Source organism: Acanthochromis polyacanthus, chromosome 17 (genome assembly GCF_021347895.1).
Source record: "Acanthochromis polyacanthus isolate Apoly-LR-REF ecotype Palm Island chromosome 17, KAUST_Apoly_ChrSc, whole genome shotgun sequence".
NCBI classification, from domain to species: domain Eukaryota; kingdom Metazoa; phylum Chordata; class Actinopteri; family Pomacentridae; genus Acanthochromis; species Acanthochromis polyacanthus.
In genome coordinates this window covers 24,349,784-24,375,735 of record NC_067129.1, presented here as the reverse complement: position 1 = coordinate 24,375,735, position 25,952 = coordinate 24,349,784, and the positions used below count along the sequence as shown (strand labels likewise).

General features: G+C 39.2%; 1 protein-coding gene across 1 annotated transcript; it reads right to left on the bottom strand.

Annotated features, from left to right (window-relative positions):
• Positions 1–11: 11 nt before the first annotated feature.
• zswim7 (zinc finger, SWIM-type containing 7) lies at positions 12–25,413 on the bottom strand. Its single transcript, XM_022199344.2, has 5 exons — positions 25,271–25,413; positions 22,599–22,620; positions 21,268–21,370; positions 7,013–7,117; positions 12–1,253 (listed from the first exon to the last, which is right to left on the bottom strand). The coding sequence occupies exons 1-5, from the start codon at positions 25,344–25,346 to the stop codon at positions 1,143–1,145; spliced, it is 417 nt and encodes a 138-aa protein (XP_022055036.1). The 5' UTR covers positions 25,347–25,413; the 3' UTR covers positions 12–1,142.
• Positions 25,414–25,952: the final 539 nt, after the last annotated feature.

Sequence of the window (25,952 nt, the reverse complement as noted above, 5' to 3'; positions counted from 1 at the left end):
TACAATAGATATTGATGATAGTTTTAACCTATTTCTATTTTATTATAATTGCCATGTCCAAAATGAATACACATGCCTTAATATTTTTCACATCTTATGGAGAAAATGCATGTGCATCACCACAAAGATCATCTCGATGAATCTGAGCAGTTCCAGTAACATCTCAATCAGACACTGAACAGGGCTGATCTCCATTGCTGCCAACTCAGGTGGACTCCACCTGGGCATTGGTTCTGTTGTTGGATGAGAAGAAAATGGAGTTGTTTGGACCCAAGGCATGGCTTTGGTTTCAAGATAGAAAGGAGAAGCATCCAACTCTAAGAAGACGGTCAAACTTAATACTGCTTCGGCCATGTGTTTCAGCTTATAGGCAAGGAAACTTTGTCAAAGTGAACAGGATCATGAGAAAAGAAACCTGTATTAGAGTGTGGAGGAAAACACCAGGCAGTTTACATAAAAACGTGTCCTGGAGCTTCAAACAAGACGATGATCTAAAAATTTCAGCCAAACTGGTGAAGAAATGAACAGAAACAACAAGTACACTCAGCTCAGAGTTCAGACCTGAATTCCATCAAACATTTGTGGAGGAACTAAAGACCACAGTGATGGCGAGGAAGCCTTAAACCTCAAAGAGCTGGAGATCATCACAAAGAGGAGCTGAACAAACAGTTGTGTATTTTCTGTCTAGAAGAAATAACATTGGTTAAAAAAACAAATTCACTACAAATCAAAATTTGTAAATGGATATGGATACTTTGGGTTTTGATGTGTTTACAAATGACACATTGAAAAAATTGTTCATGTTTTAAAGAGTCTCTTAAGTAAATTCAGTGTGCAGATGCTCACTAACTCTGTAATTGATGTCGCCTTAGATAAAAGGAAACTAAAAATAAAGCATGTCCTCATTGAACAGATGTCACATACTTGGAAACAGATTAGGGACTCTTCAAAAAATAAATAAAGGCAACATCTGTAGTCTTTCAGAGAGGCATATGAAAGAGCAGGATGTCTGAAGTGTTCCCGTGCTCCGGTCCTCTCTGCAGTGACCTGAAGTGTCCATTTAAAGCACCGCCTGCCATCCAAGCGGCTCCGTGTCCCTGAATGAGCCCCTAGAGACCCAGGTGTGCTGGTACCACCTGCTGTCACGGTGCTGATGTCCTGCTGAGCAGAATGGACATCTGCTGATCAGACACGCTCTCCTGCTGAGTCACAGCCATGGCCTGACACAGGTACACAGCCAGGATGTGTTTGCACTGGGAGAAAAGATTGCAGACATCGATTCATTACGCGAACACCAGCATCAATGTGATTAATGAGGCGGATATGAAAAGATAATGACAGTCCAGGTAATTTAAAATCAGAGATCAGATGGAAACACACGACTAGATGGGCACCACTTGGCTCTGAACTCTTGGAAATGGTCCCCTGACTTATCTTCACTCTCAGAATATTTGTCACGAAGTGAATGTCAGAACAATTCTAAACGTTTATATAAATGAAAAGCACATTTGATGAAGAGGGCTATTAGTGAGTATTGTTTTCTAAATGGGTTTTTGTGTGATGAATAACAAGACGTTTGAGCACCTGAATGTGTGTGGTGACAAACAGCCCTGCAGTTTTGCATTGGTGTGCCGCTGAAACCATACAGAGGCTCCTCTCATTATTTTCTGCACTGACATGTTAATCATTGACTTGTTTTCCCCCTCAGCCTGCTGCAAGCATCACAGATGACTTCTCCACACTAACACGTCTGATGGTTTGTGTTTAGCAATAATATGGCTCAAACTGAGAAAGTACAGAAGTTTATTTCCCATCTTCTCCTGTCAGCTGCTGAGTATCACATGCTGGCTGTCTGCTGTTGGTGGGAGAACATATTTATCAGTCTTCTGACCTACTTGCACTACAGAGCAGACCTGGTTTGATCTTATCCAGTCATGCTGGAGTCTGCAGAGCACCACAGTGAAGAGACTGGTTCCAGCGAGGCAAGAGGACTGACTGCTTGGTCAAACTCGCTGTCTCCAGAGTGCAGGACTGTTTTGATGTCTGAATTGTAGGGTTATGTTAAAATCAAATCCACCATCATTTAGCCTTCACACATGTAACAACACAAACTCAACCTCTGTTGCCTCAAACTAGCTTGAAAAGTTGCTGGAGAGTAAATATTTGGTATTTTTCTGGCTTCTGTGTGTTGTCATGGTGCTGATGTGCTCACGGGGAGTCTCCATGTTCTACTGCAGTTCTCTGTTTCTCACACTGATTTTAGCAGCATCCTCCAGGGAAACAAATCTCTCTGACAGTCGGAGGAGGAGCAGAGGTCGTTTTCTTGCACATATTTAAAGGCAAAACAGCCCGTTGGAGCCTCTGGGAGATGCCCATCACTGACCAGACAAAAACATGACTTGACCACAACACATCTGTCACACACATTTAAATGTGTGCTTTGTCTCGCTTGACTGGGTGAAGGTTTTTTCTAGGGCACACGCTTGACTGACAAGACATAATGTCTGTGAAACAGCTTTCACAACTGTGTGTAAATATGCCACCGTGTCTAATGTGCACCATATATGTGTGTTCTGAGCTGGTGTTCAACCCCAGCAGGACACATTATGTGCATTTGTGTGTTTGTCTTGTTTTTTATATGGTACGGGACATCTTGACTGTTTCCCTACGCCAGTGTTTCTCAAAGTGTGGGGCGCATCCCACTCAGGGGGCACAGAGGCATGACAGGAGGGTGCAAGTGACCGGAAGGAAAAGGTCCGTTTACGCGGAACTGATTAGCTGAACAATGGTATTAACATCGGCTTGTTTGTCACGGCGCACAGCAATACTCAAAGTGTGCAGGCTGTTTCTCAATATCAAGTACAAAAGTCCATACTTGCATGTGCTTGCCAAGTACACAAGTACAGACTCCTGAGAACACGATAACGCATCATTAATATGTAATTGGAACACCAGCGAACACTTCGGCTCATCTGCTCCGATTATCTATACCAGAGGTGTCACACAGTGGGTCAAACCTGGTCCACCAGATGGTCCATTTCGGCCTGTGGGACGACTTTACAACATGTAAAAATTAGAGAAGGGATTAACTACAAATTGTAAATTTGTAAAACTGTAAAATTTTATATAATTTCTAGACCTTGATAAGTTTTTTTTATCATAAAATAAAATACTAGATTGTTCAGTTCCAGATACTGTGACTAAATGTTTTGTGACTTGGTAGATACTTGGTGATTTGTCAGTTGCAATGCATGTGTAAATGATCAACTGAGGCATAATATTGTTGAAATTGAACTGATTTTTTATTAAGAAAATTCAGGATAATCACAATGTTTTGAAAAAAGATAGTTTATTAAATGTGATCATTTTCAGAATGAACTTTTTTGAACTAAAACAAAGGAAAAAAGTTGAAGTTGTCGTTATTTATAGGTTATTCTGTTCTGATTTAACTGGTGCGGTCCACTTGATATCAAACTGGGCTGTAAGTGGCCCCTGAACTAAAATGAGTTCAACATCTCTGATATATATATATATATATATATATACACGTGGACAAAATTGTTGGTACCCCTCAGTTAAAGAAGGAAAAACCCACAATTCTCACTGAAATCACTTGAAACTCACAAAAGTAACAATAAATAAAAATCTATTGAAAATTAAATAATCAAAAACAGCCATTACTTTTGAATTGTTGATTAACATAATTATTTTAAAAAACAAACTAATGAAACAGGCCTGGACAAAAATGATGGTACCTCGATAAAAGATTGAAAACTATTTGACCAGAGTGACATGATTGACTCAGGTGTGTCATTTAATTGACATCACAGGTGTTTCCAAACTCATAATCAGTCAGTCTGCCTATTTAAAGGGAGACAAGTAGTCACCCTGCTGTTTGGTGAAAAGGTGTGTACCACACTGAACATGGACAACAGAAAGCGAAGGAGAGAATTGTCCCAGGACATCCGAAAAAAAATCATAGACAAACATCTTAAAGGTAAAGGCTATAAGACCATCTCTAAACAGCTTGAAGTTCCTGTGACAACAGTGGCTCATATTATTCAGAAGTTCAAGACCCACGGGACAGTAGCCAACCTCCCTGGACGTGGCCGCAAGAGGAAAATTGATGACAAATTGAAGAGACGGATCGTTGGAATTGTATCCAAAGAGCCCAGAGCAACCTCCAAAGAAATTAAAGGTGAACTCCAAGGCCAAGGTACATCAGTGTCAGATGGCACCATTCGTCGTTGTTTGAGCCAAAGTGGACTTCATGGGAGACGACCAAGGAGGACACCACTGCTGAAAAAAACTCATAAAAAAGCCAGACTGGAATTTGCAAAAATGCATGTTGACAAGCCACAAAGCTTCTGGGAGAATGTCCTTTGGACAGATGAGACCAAACTGGAGCTTTTTGGTAAGGCACATCAACTCTATGTTCATAGACTCAAAAACCAAGCATACGAAGAAAAGAACACTGTCCCTACGGTGAAACATGGAGGAGGCTCAGTAATGTTTTGGGGCTGCTTTGCTGCATCTGGCACAGGGTGTCTTGAAAGTGTGCAAGGTACGATGAAATCTGAAGACTATCAAGGCATTCTGGAGAGAAATGTGCTGCCTAGTGTCAGAAAGCTTGGTCTCAGTCGCAGGTCATGGGTCTTCCAACAGGACAACGATCCAAAACACACAGCCAAAAACACCCAAGAATGGCTGAGAGAAAAGCGTTGGACTATTCTAAAGTGGCCTTCTATGAGCCCAGATCTGAATCCCATTGAACATATGTGGAAGGAGCTGAAACATGCCATTTGGAGAAGACACCCATCAAACCTGAGACAACTGGAGCTGTTTGCTCATGAGGAGTGGGCCAAAATACCTGTTGACAGCTGCAGAACGCTCATTGACAAATACAGAAATCGTTTAATTGCAGTGATTGCCTCAAAAGGTTGTGCAACAAAATATTAAGTTATGGGTACCATCATTTTTGTCCAGCCCTATTTCATTAGTTTGTTTTTTTAAATAATTATGTTAATCAACAATTCAAAAGTGATGGCTGATTTTGATTATTTAATTTTCAATAAATTTTTATTTATTGTTACTTTTGTGAGTTTCAAGTGATTTCAGTGAGAATTGTGGGTTTTTCCTTCTTTAACTGAGGGGTACCAACAATTTTGTCCACGTGTGTATATATATATATATATATATATATATATATATACATATACACACATATATCGCAGAAGTTTCTTCTCCCCCGAAGGGCTGTCTGATAGAACACGTTTGAGAACCACTGCCTTAGACCATCAAGGTTGTATTATAGTTGGAGGTGTGGGGGAATCTCCTCATCACTTCTTAAAATAAGCTAGGTAAAGTTTGGTAAGTTTTTTGGTGTCAGTGCCCTGAGTTTAACCTTGCAGGCTACAAATAGGCTACTTCCCAACCTCCTGACAGGTGCAGGAACACCCAGGACTGAGCAATACAACAAACTCCCCTGCATGTTTTTTAATCGGTCAGTATGTCAGTATCATTCTAAAAAAGGTGCTGCAATAATAATAAATTTGTTAATAAAATATCTACTTTTATGAAGATGAGTACAAATTAATATTCATCTAATACTGCTCAAAACAAAAAGTAATTCTGAGTGAAAATTTATACAGCATTCTCACTTTTGTATTAAGCTGTTTACACTCAACAAAAATATAAATGCAACACTTTTGTTTTTGCTCCCATTTTTTATGAGATGAACTCAAAGATCTAAAATTTTTTCCACATACACAATATCACCATTTCTCTCAAAAATTGTCACAAATGTGTCTAAATCTGTGATAGTGAGCACTTCTCCTATGCTGAGATAATCCATCCCACCTCACAGGTGTTCCATATCAAGATGCTGATTAGACACCATGATTAGTGCACAGGTGTGCCTTAGACTGCCCACAATAAAAGGCCACTCTGAAAGGTGCAGTTTTATCACACAGCACAATGCCACAGATGTGGCAAGATTTGAGGGAGCATGCAATTAGCATGCTGACAGCAGGAATGTCAACCAGAGCTGTTGCTGGTGTATTGAATGTTCATTTCTCTACCTTAAGCCGTCTCCAAGCATGGCCCCATGTTGCAAGGATCTGTACACAATTCTTGGAAGCTGAAAACGTCCCAGTTCTTGCATGGACAGCATAGTCACCGGACTTCGCACAGCCATTGAACAGGAGTGGGACCCCTCAGCAAAGGAGAAGTGCTCACTATCACAGATTTAGACAGATTTGTGAACAATATTTGAGAGAAATGGTGATATTGTGTATGTGGAAAAAATTTTAGATCTTTGAGTTCATCTCATAAAAAATGGAAGCAAAAACAAAAGTGTTGCGTTTATATTTTTGTTGAGTGTAATTCAGAACACATGATCAGACATTTTTAGAATATTGTGTTGTTTTATGTTATTTTTAAAATGCTGTATTAGCATTAACACACTTTTTTGAAGATGTTCTGACTTTAAGACCCCAACTAACCATGTTGTGTTATAATAATATAACATGATATTTAGTTGAGGGCAACTGAATATGGGATCCAACAGCCAGCAATTTTTGGATTACTGTTTTTCTTCATCTGTTTTACCAGATTCCTGCTAAAATTTCCTAAATTAAAAGTGCACTATATTGGCTCTAATGCAGCCGCTTGTCTATATCTGTTGACAGCTATAAACTATAACTATACACTCTGAAGTCTCGAGTAATGTCCACAGCACTATCTGATTAGTTAGATGTCATGAGAAGCAGCCCATCAACAATGAAATATAAATGTTGAATTAAACATTTGTAAAACATAAATAAGTAAGAACATTGATGTTTTGTGTTGGACGGAAATTTAACATCAAGATTGTCATTGTTGATACAAATGTATTTCAGTTCCAAATAATAGTCTCCAGGATTGCTAATAATTAGTGTCAGCCCTGAGCAAAACATATCAGTTGACACCTGATGAGAAGCCAAACATATGAAACAACTTGTAGGAGACTCACCAGCAGGCCTTCATTCCTCCGTAGGACAGTGTAGGCGAAGGCTGGACAGGGGCAGTAGTGACAGGACAGGAAGCAAGTGTACAAAGTTCCAGAGCCTCCGACTACCTGCAACAGATTCATGCAAAGTACAGTTAAATATGTGACAAAGCTTGTTGGCAGTGACCTGATTTGAAAGGTTATACTCAGAGACAAATATAAACTGTTTCCTTAAGAGAGAGGAGGTTCATCTATCGGTATTTGTGTTGGCGGTTGTGTGCAGTAACTGAGCAGCAGTGGAGACAGTGAAAGTGTGAAAAGGTATGAAGGAAAACAAGCTCTTTAATGCGTTCCAAATGTCCCTCAACTAGTTCAGGCATGAGCGACTGAGCTCCGAGAATCAAAGCAGTGAGAACATGAACTTGTTTCCAAGAACATCTTCTCCTTTTCTGAACAGACAATCTTGTCTCTCTCTGCAACCTTAAATAATCCTCATGGATTCTGATGCTGACCAACAGTCAAACAAACAATACAAAACAAACCAGCTTTTTGATTTATTTTCTAATTTTCAGATCATCTCAAAAACCCGCTGCTTTTTCTCCTGGACTAGTAATGATGTCATCAGTAGACAAGCCCTGCAGCTGCTTCACGTGGGAAATCAAACTGTTCACACATTATGACAGCAGTCACGGTATTTTACTGGGATGTGGACACAGCTTCTATTACACAGCTGTAAGTCCTCAATTCAAACACACCATTTTGGTTGCAGTACATCAAAGCTCACAAAAGCTGCTGGTGTTATAACTGACACTGTACTTTCCAGCTTGCAGATTCAAAACAACTGACTTCACAGTCCACATTACATTCATATCCTAATGTGAACTATTTTTGGGTGGATTTTCTTTTTAAATGTTTCATAAAATTGGGCAGATCTGTGGTTGAGTTGAAGGTGAGGTTACTTTCACCAACCTCATCATTTCACATTAGTTTTTAGGGGGAGACGAGGTAGAAATGATGCATTTTTAAACAAGCTGTATGGGATGTTTAATGGCCTTGGCTGACAAAACCTCCAGTCCACGGTGTCGGCACTCACTCCCACCTACAGACAGTGATTTAGGTGTCGTCCTCATGCACATGGCACATGAGGACATTAGGTAGGTGGATTAGTGTGACACTGCACCATAACTAATGCTTCCCAAGATGGCAGAGAAGGCTCCATTATTCTCCAGAGCTCCAATAAATTACCTTTCCCTATGACCTATAAAAGTAAAAGCACTTCATTTGTTCAATGTGACACTTCATTATAAATAAAGAACAAAAGAGACAATCACATGGACTTAAAGCACCTCAGGAGAGACGAACACAGCACCGTGCACACCGTGATGAGGACATAAACAGTAAAACTGTGGTGACCAAGCCAAGGACTGCAAACATTTGTAAAGAGCCAAGTTTATTGAAAACCAGCTCACACTTGTGCCCCTTTTGTTTTCCTGCTGGCATCATAGATAACGTGGCTCTGCTTCAGCTCAACACTGCAAAGCTTGCAGCAAATATCATCAAAAGGCATCATATCATCAAGAGGCTTCCACCGGCTGGCAGTGATCCAGGCCTCTTCAACAGATGCTATCCATCAAGAGCTGTCATTTACTCACTCCAGATGGAACGGTGAGAGTTAAAGACTCAGAAAAGTTTTTGGCTGCATCTCAGCTTGAAACATTGGCTCTCATGGGAATACTTGTCAGGAAGCCATGCTGAGCCAAAGGAACGGGAGTTGGGACAGCCCTCTGTCCACTGTGTCGGAACCACAAACAGGGCTTGGGGGAAATTAAAAATCTCTGGGAAGCTGCTGTATTTATATGCAATCAGACAGTACAGACAAGTGACAAACTTCAGGAAAAACCTGAACCCTTCACCCCAACAGTGGCTGGTGGCTCTGATATGCTGCACTGGAAAAAATGCGCCTCTCAAAACAAGAAACAAAACTTATTTCAAGCAACTTTTACCTTAAAATAAGTGAAAAAAATCTGCCAATAGAAAAAGTGAAAATGGCTTGGTAGGATTTTTTGAAATAACATATGATATTTAGAATATTGAGATCTTAAAATTAGCCAGGAAAACTTATTTTAAGCTTTGTTTTCACCAGGATTGTCAAGCTTAGGTGTCTTAACCCTCCTGTTGTCTTTATTTATGCCACCAAATAAATATTGCTTCTTGTCTGAAAAAAATTCAAAATTTCAGCAAAAAAAATTCAGATTTATAAAAATTTGCCAAGCAATCACAAAGAAAATTCCTTAAAAGTTTCCCCTAAAAGTTTTATTTTAAAAAATCCCCAAATTTGGCAAGAAATAAAAATTTAAAATTAAAATAGTAAATCTTTTCAAAAATGAATAAATATCTTCTAAAAAATCCCAAAAAATATCTAAAGTCATTACATATGTATATCAGTAAAACTTCTAACAATTCCTTTAAGAACATTTGGAAAAAAATCAACCAAAATCCAGCGAATTTTTCTGGATATTGGTTGATTTTTTTCAGAATGTTCTCAAAGAAACATTTCTTTAAACATTTCTTTTTTTGCCATCAAAAAATGTTCAAAAATTTCCCACAAAATTTTGAAAATGTGGAAGCTTTCACTGTGAAAATACATTTTTTCCCACATTTTCAAACTTTTAAACGGATCAATCTGACTCACAGGACGACAGGAGGGTTAAGACAAGATGATATCAAGATTGTTTGACTTAACAAGATATTTAAGATGCGTTGTCTTAAAACAAGTCTCTCCATCTTGCTGAAATGTCACTTGTTAAGTGAACTGATCTTAAATCAGGTGGGATGAGACATTTCGACTAAAAACAAGACAAATAGACTTGGTAAGATTTAGAGCTTTTGCAGTGTGTAGGGGGTATTTCGCTGACATGGTTGGAGTCCACTAGTCTCCTTATACAATAGAGTCACTGCAAATACAAATACAGTTCGGGGAGTTTGTAGGGTGAGTGATCAACTTCATGATTTGATGTCTTCCAGGATGACAATACTTCCATAAAGTATAACAGTTCATTGAATGTTTTGATGAACATCATGTAAATCATATGGTTCAGCCTTCAGGGTCCAGATCTAAACAGATTTAGGAGATATAGACCAATGTGTTAGACAGCGTTCTCCATCATCATCATCTAAACATCAACTGAGGTAGTATCTTTTAGAAGAATGGTGTTCACCTCTCAGAGATGTAGAGAATCAGTGCCAAGGTGCACAGAAGCAGTTCTAGCAGCAAGTAGTGGCCCAACACCTTATTACAGTTTTTCTCAAGTGCTAAAACACTAATCCCTATTGTCTGACCTTAATTCTAGGTGCCTGAACCCACTTATTGAATCAGTCACTCTTTTGGCAAAACCATAAGCACTTTTCACCTGTTTAGACACATCTTGTCAACACATTGTCACTGTGTTGCATACTGGTTAGCACAGGTGGCAAAACTCAAACACAATTAAAGCTCAGGTGTCACCGGTTGAACACAACAACTCAAAAATGATCACACTTGTGGCTAATGATGTGAGGGTACATATAAGCCAGAGCACTGGTTTGTGAGGCACTACAATGGATAGAAATCTAAGAGGAGTTCGTGTGAGAGGAGGTCGAGCAGGTCAAGGTGGACAGCAAGGACAAAGAACAGTAATATTTGATGAAATCAGAGCCACTGTGATTGACCCAGGCGTAAACTAACCGTGATGTCACCCGTTGGTTTCAACGCAGAGAAAATGAAGCCCGGATTTTGCTACTTCCTGGTTGCCGTTTTGGATTTTTTGGAGCCAGTGACGTAAAAAGCGTCATCAAACAGACTGGACCAGAGAGCAACTCGGGGCAGGATTGGCTGAGGACTCTCTTATCCCGCCCACATTTTACCGCAGAGGCTTCTGTTGCTGTCTATCAAGTATAGCCACGCCCCCTGGCTCCGCCAACTTTAACGATTTATTTAAAATTCAGTATTGATTTATTTTAAGATCGGCCACCTGATCTCTCATTTTGACCATGAAAACTAACAGGAAAAAAATCCTGAGCAGTAGAACATCAGTCTATCAAATTTTATTTTTTTCCAAAAATGAATTGGGGTCTATGGAGCAAAAGCTTTTTGGAGCCAACCCTAGCGGACAGCGTGACACTGCAAGTTTTTGGCACTTCCGGGTTGGCTTCAATTCTGGAGCCAGATGCTACGTCCACTATATATACAGTGTATGGATTGACCATGTTCTTGTCCATGGTATGATGATGAGGGAGGCCGGACTAAGGGTACAACCAAACATCAGTAGATTCACTGTGTCCACCATGATCCAAAGATTTAGAGAAGAAAACAGGTATATACCTTTTTTTGACATTATAGTATGTAAATGTTGACAACAATTACATATGTACAATGACTGTACTATATACTGTATCACAGTAGGGCTGGGCAATAAATCGAATTAATTCGATTAATTCGCCTTTTTAAAACCTGATGATTTGAAAATTTGTCAAATTGTAAAATCGAGGCGAGCTTAAATATATAACAATACAGATTCTTCTTCTGTCTTTCACGACTTGTGCACTGGCGTTTGCTTCCGCCTCTCATCTCCTTCTGCCAAAACACTTGTCACAGCGGACAGAACAGCAGACAAAGAGCTGGTCGCGAGAAAAGGGCCTCATGCTACATCGATTATATGGAAGTGGTTCGGCTTTGACAAGACTGACACAGAGCAAACTACAGTCATGTGCAAGGATTGTAAAAGTACTGTGAAAACAAAGAGTAGCAGCACAACTAACCTCTTTCAGCACCTCCGGCAGAGGCATCCTAAAGAATGGGAAAAGTGCCCGCAGCTACGGGAGTGCGGTATGGCTAGCACTAGCCATAGCAAACAGACCGCAAAGAAACAACAAAAATCGATTAAAATCGTAATCGTCCAAGATGGCTAAAAAAAAAAACTAAAAAAAAAAAAATCGAGATTTTATTTTTTGGCCATATCACCCAGCCCTATACCACAGTAAACATGTTTCAGTACATCACTGTGCCAGTGTACTGTAGTATTGTAATGGAGGGTTAGTCTGACTGTAGGCCTATTCCATGTATGTATTTTTGTAAGTGCATGTTCTCTTTTTGTAGAATTGAAAGACTGCCTCCTGGGGGTGGTAGGACATCTATGTTCTCCCCACACCAAGAGACACTCATTGTCGACATGGTCCGTGAGAACAACACCACTAAACCACGTGAAATTCAGCAGAGGATCATTGAGGACCATGTGCATTTTGAGGGTATCAACAGTGTCAACCTCTCTACTGTTGATCGTGTTCTCATGCACAACAGACTGCGCATGAAACAGCTGTACAGAGTGCCCTTTGAACGCAACTCTGATAGAGTCAAAGAGCAAAGATTCCAGTATGTACAGGTTGGTATATATCCAGATACATAAATGTTGGTTACTGTAAGTAGTGATTTACTGTAGTTGGCCTACACCACTTTCTCTGTATCACTTACAAAAATATACATCTATTTCTACAGAGTGTTTTTGAAGTGGATGCAATGGAAAAAACCCTGTGAATACATCTACATGGATGAAGCTGGGTTTAATCTCAACAAAAGGAGAAGGAGAGGCCATGTGATTGGCCAACGGGCCATTGTTGGTGTCTCTGGGCAGCGTGGTGGCAATATCACATTGTGTGCTGCCATCAGCAATCATGGTGTTGTCCACCATCATGCCAACCTGGGGCCTTACAACACTCACCAGCTCCTCATTTTCCTCAATCACATGCGAGATGCTCTGTTAGGGCAGCAGGATAAGCAGCCCATCTATGTTGTTGTTTGGGACAATGTGAGTTTTTAACAGAGGCCTCCAGGTTAGAGAGTGGTTCAATATGAACCAAGGTTTTATCAATCTTTGCCTTCCACCGTACTCCCCTTTCCTGAACCCCATTGAAGAAGAATTCTCCTCATGGCGGTGGAAGGTATATGAACGCCAACCTTACACCAGGGTAAATCTCCTGCAAGCCATGGAACTGGCCTGTGGAGGCATGTCAAGCATGGATACGGAATGCCAGGGTTTTTTTTTTGTTCCCCTGTTGCCTAGCCAGAGAAAATGTGGCCTGTGTTGTAGATGAAGTCCTGTGGCCTGACCCAGTACGGAGAAATGATGCTGTGGAACAGTAATGCACTTCTTTTCTTTGTACTTCATTTTTATATTTTTGTGCTTTATTTTTATAACATACAAGTGCTACATGTAAATGCAAAGGATTTCTGTTTTTTTGCAAATTCTTTTTTCTTTGTACAAGTGTTACAAATGCCCAGGTATTTTGTTTTGTAACATGCATTTAGCTTAAATAAACATTTATTTCTACCGCTTCATGTCCTGAGCATTGTGTTTTCCTTTTTTCTATGTAGTGTTTAGTGACTACTCAGTAGAGTATTTAATTTAGATTGACTTGAGGCATGACTTGACAGCATAGTTCAGTTTTGAGCACAGATTGAACTGTTCTGGGCTGAAAGTTTGGTTTTGCAAGAAGACTCAGAGGTTTTGTGAATGTACCTTGAAAATTGGGTTTTGTGTTCACAGTTTAGGGAAAAGGAGAGCAGCTTTCCAGGAATGTGTCTTAGCAATCGAGAAAAACTGTAAGACACTTCCTGTTGGATTTTCCTTTTGTCTGTACACTTGTATCGCCAGTCCCTACTGACTGAATATGTTTAGTTTGACTAAAGTCCTTCAAGATCCAGCTGCGTTTCATGTGTGCTGACTTTAAGTGCTATATATATATCTACTGATTGATTTTAATAAGTCACTCTATTTAGTTTATAAAATGTCAGACTATACCATTTTTTTAAAATGTCAAGTTTGTTCAACAAATAGCTCAGAAAACTAAAGACAGAAACAGCCAACCTCAATATTTAGTTGTGCAAAACCATAAAACTGCCATCTACAGTTTGTTCATGTGTGTAGAAATATCAGCTGATTAATGATTAACAGAGCTGATGAACAGAACACATAATCTGCAACAAGTCTGACAACTGATTATTCATTTCAAGCAAATATAAGGACAAGTAAAATTAGAAGTCAACCAATTATCAGCTTTAATCGGATTCAATATTCACAATTTTTCCAATTTTCAGATTTTTTTTTATTGATTCCCTTTATTCATACTTTATTCATTCATATACTATTAACGTTTTTTTAAACTGAAACCAGACAAATAAGGTTAATTACTCTGCCAAGGAACACGGTGGAGTCATGTGACGATCAGTGCTGGTTTGTCTTTTTGTTTGTTAGCAACATTACTCAAAAATGGACAAACGGTTTTGGATGAAATTTACAGGGAAGGTCATAAATGACATTTATTTGGGAGATAGCGGCTCGGCGTCACTGTAACTATGACAACAAATGAACACTACATCAGCTTCTGCTGACGTTCACATGATTGAGATCCTAGTACAACAGACCACAATTTTTTTAAAGATTTCATCTGTTGGAAATCATAGAACGACTGAGCAGCCTTGGCACTCTGAGTGCTTTCCTTGTTTAAAAATGTGCTACTTTAGCTCTGATGCAGTTACCTCTCTCTACCTGTAGTCACTGTAACACAGAGCTACCCACAGAACCATCTGATTGGTTCTGCATCACAAGTTAGAACCCAAAAACATGAGTTGGGAGTTTGTCTAGTCTTTCAAATACAAAGAATGAATTTTTACTGCAAATTTTTCTAAATTTGAAATAATAGTTATCAATTTCCTTAATTACTGGTAATTTGGATCAGTATCAGTGACAAAAGAAACATGTTGGTCAACAGCTGAGGAAAGATGAGACTAAAGATAAAGTCATTGCTGTTTGATGAATATCATTGCAAAGTAAATACTTTGGTGGTGTGGAAAGAAAATTAAGTAACTGAAAAAGTGGTAGACTACAAAATAATAAAACCAATTGTTCTTATCCTTTGCTTTTGTGTTTACACATTTTGACTTTCATTAAAGTCAGTAAGTCACGACTGCTGTTTCCCAACAGATGTCGGTACACCATCCCTTATGAAAAGGTCACCGAGCATTAGCAACAAGATAAGGTGAAAAATCCCAGCTGTAAAATGCCACGTTCTCATGAGTTATTCATTCCTGCTAAGGAAAGAGGAGACCAAATAACCACAGCAACACGAGAAACTCCATTGTGTCCCATGGAAATAATATATTAACAGGAAATGACAAAAATGTCGGAATTTTTAAATTTATCAACTTGTACGGCAGCATCTCTGACACAGGGCCCTGTTAGTACGTCATTGTACTTCCAGTACATTCACACAGAACTCTGATGTCTGAGATAACCTCTTTCTTTTATCCAGTGAGAGATAACTTCTTTCTCATCCTCTTATCCCCTCACAGGAAATTTGTATGAACTCTTGAAAAGTGGATGACTAATTTCGGGGAAGTTTTATTTTTGAAATGAGGTTCCATTCGTTGAACGTCATCATTGGCTTCACTCTATTCCAGAGATCTAATGACGCTCTTCTAACTGACAGAGCTGTCACATGCTGTATCTTCAGTAAAACATCAGCCTCGAGGTGAAACTGAAAGATCAGGGCTGTCACGTCACCTTTGGTCCTTCAAGCAACATCTTCCTCCCCTTTCCTCCTCCTTTAGCTTATATTTCTTAAAAGTCACAGACCTTGTGTGATTAAATTTAGCCAAAACTTAAGTTATAAATCAACCCTCTGAACACGAAGTGGTTTCTGGTTGTTTACTTTTTGCTCCCGTCACATTTGTCCTCACTGTGGGTTCAATTTTTATGTTAATATAAAGTCCTTCACCTCTATGGAAACAGCACAACAATGTCTAGAAATAGAAAAAAACTCTTTAGGTCATTTAAAAGAGCCCAAAAACAAACTTTGAGTTTGCTTGATTATTGCACGCAAATTATTTTCAACAGACATTCTGTTTGTCAAGGTCTATTTACATTTTTACAAAATATGTTTTTCACATCACTCCGTATCAACTGCAGACCAACAATTTGCACCTTGTTCCTCTGTATACTATTTTTGAGCACCGCTGTGTTTATTTTAATGATCAAGTATGTTTTATTTTCCTCTCAGTCTCTCTTCTTCTCTACTCTCTGCTGTGTAAACACAAACTGCAACTCTACCTGATAAGTCTCTGAATTTTTATCATGACTGTTGGTTGCAGTCAAGTTACTCAAAGCTTCTTTTATATTTTTTTAACGGAGTCTGGCACAAACTGTTAATTTTTGGTGAATTGTTGGATGAAACGCAGAAAAAATACATTTTGATGAAAGTCACATTTTAAGCGCATCTTGGCTATTTTTTAAATAGACTGCACATGAAAGATTTTCCGGACTGAACCACCATATGTTCACAGACAACTGGAGGGATAAAAATCTATTTAAATCTTGTTCCATTTTTTACAATTTAGGCTTTTGTTGATGTTGTAATTTCATTTCCTCCCCCCCTTTTTTTAAAAAAAAAAAAAACAGAACAAAAAAACATGCCTATAAAATCCTTTTTTTTCAGAATTCAGAGGGTTAATGCCATGCCGAGAGTCAGATATTTATGGTGAAATAGTTTGCTTTGTAACAGCAACCCACTGAAGTACTCCACATTAACTTTAAGTTGAAAGAGTCAGAGCACATCCATCCTTTATCTATACATCGCTTAATCTTCATTACAATCACACTCACACCTCCCGGCAATTTAGAATCATCAGTCAACCTCAGCATGATTTGGACTGTGGAAGAAAGCAGGGGTACCTGGAGAAAACCCATACATGCACAGGGAAAACATGCTAACTCCACGCAGAAAAATCCGGGGAAGGTCAGGACGCAAACCGGGGGTCTTCTAGCTGCAAGGTAAAGTGCTAACCAAAAAGCCACTGTGCAGCCCGAGTCAGAGAACAGCATTAGTTAAATACTTGGCTTTATGACATCAACTGAACAGTAAAGTCTAAAGTGAAGTCCACCTAAATGCATCACTACAACACAAAACAGACCAGTTCACATCACAGCAGCAACACTCACAGCTGCTCATGAGACAAAGTGAACTCCACATTCAAAACATGTGACAAAGACAAACTAGAACATTGTGTGATAATTACTTAGCATGCAGTTTTTGTTGAAAAATGTCCCAGTGAGAGGGTGTGCATTTAGGCATGATGTAATGCTACTGATCTCAAAAGAGAGGCCTGACCATGCAGGTAGGTGAGAAGCCTGGGACAGATCTGAGTAAGTCTCACAGCTATTTAAAGAATACTCTCATGGTCCATCAAGTACACAACCTGATGACATTGTATACTCTCTCATTGTGTTCATCTTGAAACTTCTGCATTTAAAATTTGTCATTAAGGATGACATATTACTGAAATATTCTGTATCATTTATAAAAAAATGTTATACAGTGGGTACAGAAAGTATTCAGACCCCTTGAAATTTTTCACTCTCTGTGTCATTGCAGCCATTTGCCAAAATCAAAAAAGTTCATTTTATTTCTCATTAATGTACACTCAGCACCCTATCTTGACAGAAAAAAACAGAAATGTAAATTTTTTTTGCAAATTTATTAAAAAAGAAAAACTGAAATATCACATGGCCAGAAGTATTCAGACCCTGTGCTCAGTATTGACTAGAAGCACCATTTTCAGCTAGTACAGCCATGAGTCTTCTTGGGAATGACGCTACAAGTTTTTCACACCCGGATTTGGGGATCCTCTGCCATTCCTCCTTGCAGATCCTCTCCAGTTCTGTCAGGTTGGATGGTGAACGTTGGTGGACAGCCATTTTGAGGTCTCTCCAGAGATGCTCAGTTGGGTTTAGGTCAGGGCTCTGGCTGGGCCAGTCAAGAACGGTCACAGAGTTGTTCTGAAGCCACTCCTTTGTTATTTTAGCTGTGTGCTTAGGGTCATTGTCCTGTTGAAAGGTGAACCTTCGGCCCAGTCTGAGGTCCTGAGCACTCTGGAAGAGGTTTTCCTTCAGGATATCTCTGTACTTGGCCACATTCATCCTTCCTTCAATTGCAACCAGTCGTCCTGTCCCTGCAGCTGAAAAACACCCCCACAACATGATGCTCCCACCACCATGTTTCACTGTAGGGATTGTATTGAGCAGGTGATGAGCAGTGCCTGGTTTTCTCCACACATACTGCTTAGAATTAACACCAAAAAGTTCAATCTTGGTCTCATCAGACCAGAAAATCTTATTTCTCATAGTCTGGGAGTCCTTCATGTGTTTTTTTTGCAAACTCTATGCAGGCTTTCATGTGTCTTGCACTGAGGAGAGGCTTCCATCGGGCAACTCTGCCATAAAGCCCCGACTGGTGGAGGGCTGCAGTGATAGTTGGCTTTGTGGAACTTTCTCCTATCACCCGACTGCATCTCTGGAGCTCAGCCACAGTGATCTTTGAGTTCTTCTTTACCTCTCTCACCAAGGCTCTTCTCCCACCATTGCTCAGTTTGGCTGGACGGCCAGGTCTAAGGAAGAGTTGTGGTCGTCCCAAACTTCTTCCATTTGAGGATTATGGAGGACACTGTGCTCTGAGGAACCTTGAGTGCTGCAGAAATTCTTTTGTAACCTTGGACAGATATGTGCCTTGCCACAATTCTGTCTCTGAGCTCCTTGAGCAGTTCCTTCCACCTCATGATTCTCATTTGCTCTGACATGCACTGTGAGCTGTAAGGTCTTATATAGACAGGTGTGTGCCTTTCCTAATCAAGTCCAATCAGTTTAATTAAACACAGCTGGACTCCAATAAAGAAGCAGAACCATCTCGAGGAGGATCAGAAGAAATGGACAGCATGTGAGTTAAATATGAATGTCGCTGCAAAGGGTCTGAATACTTATGACCATGTGATATTTCAGTTTTTCTTTTTTAATACATTTGCAAAAAATTCTACATTTCTGTTTTTTTCTGTCAAGATGGGGTGCTGAGTGTACATTAATGAGAAATAAAATGAACTTTTTTGATTTTGGCAAATGGCTGCAATGATACAGAGAGTGAAAAATTTCAAGGGGTCTGAAAACTTTTCGTACCCACTGTATATCAAACTGTAATAACACTAAAATGATCTGCCTGATATTATGTAGGAGATCCTCTTGTGTTGCTAAATCAGCTCTGAGGGGTCTTGTCGTTTGTCACACCAGGACGAGGCAGAGGATCCTTTGGGTCCTGTGTGTTTTGGGGTGGGGCCTCTGTGGATGAGGCTTTTTTTGGCACATTCCACTGATACTCAATCAGACTGGTATCTGAGGAGTGTGGAGGCTCCGGCCTGCAGCAGTGTTTAGGTGGGTGCTACGTGTCAGAGCAACATCCGCATGAATGTCAGGACACAAGTTTTCTGTGCAGAACATTGGTTTGTAATGGGATGATCAATGTTATTAACTTCTTCTGTTAGTCATGTCAATGTCTGATAAACAATGATCTGCTGAGTTGGATGTTGTCGGTTTTGCACTGATTTGTTTGCTCGCTGATAGTGACATGAGAAGATTAATCCCAAGCTTCCAATCTTCATTCTAAGTTTAGCTAACTAGTGACTGGCTGTAGCTTTATATTGTTATTATTTTGTGTTGATTGACAGACCTGTCCAGGGCGTCTCCTGCCTTCAACCCAAGTCAGCTGGGATAGACTCCAGCTCCCCATGACCCTAATGAGGATTAAGCGTATATAGATAATGGATGGATGGATGAGACTGACATTGGTCCCCAAGTCTTGACAAGCATTTGAATAAATGTGTTTTCCAAAATATCAAACTACTTCCACTAGAAGCATTTGATCCATAATTAATCTACAGCTGTGAGTGACATCCATACTGAATGTTAACAGTGGAGCATTAAGCAGAGGATGTGTGACCTTCCCACAGGTTCAGTCTGACAGTTAACACTCGCCCTACTCCCACTGCACATTAGACAGTCTGCAAACCTCCAAATTACTGTTAGGACTTCTAAACTTACAAACACAGCAAGAATTAAATGACACTGATCTACAAAGACAGACAGAAAATAACAACTAACATAGGCTGATATGATTTTCATACTTGATTACTCTGCTAATTAGTTTCTCATTACGCTGCAGTAGGAAGAAATCTAGAAACAGGAAAAAGAAACAAAAATAAAATGCCACACTTTGAAAATATATACACTCCACGCTGCGGCTCTTCGCTCTCTATTCTAAGCTCCTAGACATTCGTGGCTTCACCCAGGATTTGTATCTTAATCTCTCAAGTAAAAGTCCCCTGTCTAAGCCATTGTGCCACCACATCCTGTTCTGACTATGGTCTTTGTTGCCCTTTACACTCTCTCACACTGTGTTGGGGGAAAGACCTGTCATTGATTTAAATCTCTTTGCCTACACCAGCTTTAATCAATTATTCATTCAGTCTATGCAATGTGAAATAGAAAAAAGTAGTGAAAACACACAGCTTCCTCAAGCTCAAAGTAATATCATTAAACTGCTTGTTGTCCAGAAACTTCACAACCAAAACTGATTTAATTTACTGTCGCTACAATAGAAACAAGCAGCCAATTTGCGTTAAAATCCATCTAATCAATGAATAATTGTAGCTCAGCATTAGACTAGATGACATTAAAACCTCAGTCAGTACGAAAAACGTGCTTTAGAAATCACAGACGAGTGTGGAAAAAAGAAGAAAAAAAGGAAACACTTTTAGGGAGGATGATGTTTTCCAAAAGAGAAGCCAGAACAAACATGATTGTATTAATCGTTTTGAATACAAGCTGCTGGACAGCAAACATCCGACAGCCTTCAGGGGAAAGAAGTGAAACAATTAAAACTCAATAGCAGAGATGAAGGTCTCCCAACAGAACAAAATCCATGTCTTTATTTAGCTGCATTGTAATTTACGGTACCTTTCATAAAGTTATTTTTACAAGAGCTTGAAGGAGTTTACAGGAAATTTGGGGCAGAATGACCACAACCTCAGTGGACCGCCGTGTTTCTCCCACCAAGTTGCGTCCTACTGATGTTAACTGAGAGGACAGCGTGACTCGGGTCATGTTTTGAGTCAAAATGAAAAACAGCTAATTGAAAGGATTAGGACAGAAATAAATTAGGAAATTGATAGCATCTCTGCAGAAAATCATAACATTTAATAGTTTAACTCAGAAGAAAGAATGTGAATGCTCTTGTATACAATAGTTATATAGCAGGTTTTCCCATGGAAGGCTGTGGAATTGCGACAGTAATTTGATGTTACTGTAAACATTTTTCATTTGTAGGGTGTTATCTGTGCAAGTAGGACAAGTGATGGTAAAGTTTCAGACCTGGAAGGCTTTGCGTCCACTGGGAGAGGACAGACAGGTGACTGAATGCTGGTCGACCAGGTCCAAAGCTTGTAACGCACAAGGTCCGAAGACAAACCTCAGCCTGTAAGACGTATAAATATAAATACACAAATACAAATTAACATGACAGTCAAGGGAAACACGTGAAGACATCACCCATGATGTGTTTTTTGCTTTTTTGACTCAAGTTTAGTTCATTTAATTGAAGATCTTTGGGTGTCAAACTGCTGGTCAATATTTGACAATGTCACCAATCACCAAGAGATTAATTGAAAAAATAATCAAAAGATTACTTAAAAATATAAAAACAATCAACTCTTGAAGCCCTATCTGTAAAAACAAAAAAAACAAAGACATTCTACCAGGTGTACAAACAGAAACTTCACTCCTGCTCATGTGTGTAACTGTGTCTTGTCGGCCTCTTGTGAAGCTGAATTTTGAGGCTACTACTGGTAAAAGAACAGCAAAACTGCTTCTTTTACAATCATTTCATCAGCGCATGATGTCTATTCAAAGTTAGTGTATGATTGTGAATTAAGAGGGAAATTCTTGCTCTGTGACTTTAGGGAACTAACATCAAAATCTGATATTTAAAGTTGATGCAAGAAAGAACTTTCCTGTCCTCTTCCTTCTTCCAACACATTACCTGGTTAAAAATCTAAGCAAATATAAATAAAATAGTATTCCACCACTTATCTGTGGAAAAAAAGATGTGACATACTATGTCCCCATGGCACCAGAATTATGTGGAGCAATGACCAATCATTGCATTTACCTCAATCACTGAGTTTCATGGATGTGGAAGTGGACGGCAGGAGTTTGTTGGTATATGATCTATGTTTCTACACTGATGGAAACCAGACACATTCAAAAAAGGAATGGTCTGCATGTGAACAACCACAGAGTGTGAGGACCCTAATCCAGAGGTTTCCTGACTAACAAACAGGATGTGGTGCTGCTGACCCAGACAGAAAGCAACCTTCACTCTCCGTAGGTCAAACTGCTGCCAGGAAACGTCTCCATAAAGAAACAGAGCAGCATCATGACAATGTGTCTCAGTACTACGTCACTTGGGCAAATCCAGACAGTCGAAAATGCCTCTTTCATCTTCCTCAGTGTGGTTTCTGCACGTCACACCCACTGAGATTCAGTCATCTGCACACCCTTTTACTTCTGACAAAAGTTAGACAGGACTGGAGGACAGTTTTAATCATAGTCTCAGAATTTTAAAAAAAAATACATTAGTGAAAGAAAAATAATGTAATTTTGTGGCAGTAAACATAAAATGTAATAAGAAAATGAATACTTACGCAATTAGCAGATCATTGGGGACTGCAAAAAGAAGAAAGATTTCTTAAAAAGTAAAAACTTAATCCCACAAATTTAACAGTGATGAAAGAGTTTGTATATAAAAAATACAGTAAGAATATGGCTGCTGAAGTGTTTGGAATATGTCCAGAAAAGAATTTCTGCTTTTATGTTGAGGGAGAGGTAAAGACAGATTATACAAAGAAGCAAAAATAACCTTTAGTTTTGACCATACTTATTTAGTTTAACTTTGCCTCTCAAAAAATGTTTACTAGCCATTGGAGAACTGTGCCCAGATAATGAGTGTCCGATGTTCCCATTTTGGGACACAATTATCTGTAACACTGCATTGTAACAATGCAAAAAAAAAATCCATTCAATTTTATATGCAATTACCAATGGAAAGTGAATTTCAACATGCACCACAAGCCATATTTTTTAATCACTTATTTTTTAACGCTTGTTTACTTTGTGGTTTTTCATTTACATAGTTTCCTCTCTCCTGCTGGCACGGCACCAACAGACTGACGTGTGAAGAGAGAAGCTTATGACCATACATTTGTTGGTTCAAGTCAAATAGCTGTTTAGATAATACAGGCAAAAAAAAAAATTGTTGGCATGGCCTTGGGCATGGTCTCACACTGGTTGTGTGTCAACTCTAACCTGAACAGACGTGACTTCAGTCCAAAGATAAGTTAACTCTGCCTGAAGACAAAGCTAAAAATAGGTGTGTGTGCTTCAGTTTAGACATTTAAAAGAAGATTAGAACTAACAGTTACCAAATAATAGTGTCATAGTAATAACAAAGTCCATAAAGGCAGCTATAAGTTGAAATAGGATGGGGCTGGATGTAATCTTTAGTAACTTTGTTGAAAGTCTTTAGAGGCACAACTTGTCCATATTCTACAGTTCTGCCTTTCAGAACTGACCTGGGACAACTACAGCGGAACGATTTGGAAAAAACATCAAAGTGCAAATTTTCTGACAGATATTGTGATTTGATATTTATAAATTCAAGCTTCAGTTCAGTATTGATTGTGTAATTGGTACTAAGCAATAAACACAAATCTAAATGGTGGTGATAACGCACCATCAAAAGCTTAACTGTCGCACAGAAAGGACAGCATGAAATATAAAACTATTGACCCAAAAGTTTAAACCCTGGATCAGATGCATGGCATAATGTAAATGCTAAATTGCAGCCTTAGCACTTCGTTAACTGCGTTGTTTGAAATTGTGATTTCAATTTGAAAACACTGAATTTTTCAGCTCTGGAGACGACTCAACCAACATCTATTTATTTATAAATCATTGTCCATTATATCTGTCTTTCATCATATCACTTTGTATTATCGTCTTATTTTGCTTTGCTGGATTCTGAATTCATTTCAGGTATACAGTTTTCGCAGCTTTTTTAATAAAAAAGTTTTGTAAAGTGGTGTTATATTTGAATTGTAAGCAAAATGCTAGACAAAGTCTGATTAAATGATTATGTTCAGCAGCTGTTTTAGGAACCTATTTATAAAGCTGGTGATGTTTGAATTATGGCATTTTCACGTAAAATAATAACATAAATAATGTCTCAGTTCCATTAGCTGCTTCAGTTTAGGCTAATTGATGTATACTGACTGGCAATAGAAACTTTGAGGTAGAAATGTACGCAGAATTCTACTTGTAGGGGGGTTGTAATTATTCATTGTGGATTTACTGGTGATCTAGTGCCCTGGTAGTTGGTCACTTTGCAAAAGTGAACCCAATACACACCAAGCAATACTCAGTGAGTATCTGCACAATTTGAGAATGGGTTTTGAAGGCCAAGCTATAAAAAGGCCCAAAAAAGGCCACCATTGTTAGTCCAGTGAACAGCATCATGCCGCGTCTATCACATGAACAACGTCTCCGGGCACTGGGTATGGTGGAGGCCGGTTTGAGCTACAGTGATGTAGCCAGGCGTACGGGCTGTTCCCAACCCACAATCAGAAGCCTGGTCCACAGGCATGCGCCGACGGATTGCTGCCTGCATCGAAGCAAATGGAGGCCATACTCGGTATTGACTGTTGTGACTCTGTGTTTGGCAGGTGCCGTTTTCTTTTGTGAAATTCTTTATTTTGAAATCATTCTTGAAACTTTAGATTTTTGTTTCTGTATGCCAATATGCTAAACAAATGATTCATATGAAGAAAATACACTTTCGGGTTTCAAAATAAAAATTATGTTGAAAAATATGGTCTCAAAGTTTCTATTGACTGTCAGTGTACATAAAATACACAAAATAGTCACAAGTCAAAATGTCTCCTGTATATAAAAAAGACCTACGGTGCATTTGTAGCTGTATACACCTGCGCTGGTCTGTGGTCAGACTTAAAATTGTTGCAGCAGCGCCACCTATAGTCCAGAGAGTGAACTGCATTTATTTAATGGCAGCACTACCGAAAAAAATACACCACATGACACGTTAACGTTTCTCTGGATGATAGGAAAGGCAACTACGTTTTTTAAAATGGAAGGCTTAGCTAGTCCGTCTTCTCGTTAAGTCAGTTCAGAAAGTCCTGAGAGTTTGTCAGCGCTCCAACCACCTGTTAGCTAGTGATGCTACAGCTAATTTAAATCAAGACAAACAAACAGGCAGCGGTCGGTTATGAACATGCACGTTTCTTTGACTCTCTTGTCTTACTTTGAGAAGTCTCTTGGTATGTTTTGTGAATATCCCGGAATAGTTGTTCAGCAACTGCAGGTAACACTGACCGCATTTTCACACTGTTGTGTTTCAGGAACTCTTCTAGCCAATCAGCTCCGACCAAAATATTACTTCCGTGTTGAGTCACGGGTTTGTGTACCTCCAAGATAGTCCGGGCAGGAACAATGCAGAACTGTCTCAGCCACTTCCTACCAGTTAAACAGATTCATACAGCTCTGTGGTATTTTCACCAGAACGTAAGTGTCTTTCATTAACACAACAGAATCAGCTCTCTGCTTTCCCATGACATCTCTAGGTAAACCATCATTACTGTACTGAAGCTTCTCACTCATAGATATATATCTATGTTCTCACTTCTTCACGTCTGTTTTACCTGAGGGACACATTATTGGTAGCACTGTGCTGCCTGTACTGATAAGATGCACATTGCTGAGCTATGTATACAACACCTCCTGTCAATTTAATGGTAACTAAGGCTTTAGCTAACAATTCTTTAAATTAATGATTAATGCAGTGACCATTTTCTGAATTAATCAGTTAGTTTAGTGTGTAAAAAGTCTGAAACATTGAAAAATGGAGTAAATCAATCTTTCTCAAAGCCCAGGATGACATCCAAATGTCTTGTTTCATCCAAAACCCAAAGATATACAGTTTGCCG

Excerpts from the sequence above, each read along its gene's own strand:
- zswim7 (XM_022199344.2), bottom strand. The coding sequence starts at position 25,346 with ATGCGGTCAGTGTTACCTGCAGTTGCTGAACAACTATTCCGGGATATT. Across the intron at positions 22,621-25,270 it reads ATACCAAGAGACTTCTCAAA|TCCCCAATGATCTGCTAATT; the intron begins GTAAGACAAGAG and ends TTCTTTTTGCAG. Across the intron at positions 21,371-22,598 it reads CCCAATGATCTGCTAATTGC|GCTGAGGTTTGTCTTCGGAC; the intron begins GTAAGTATTCAT and ends TACGTCTTACAG.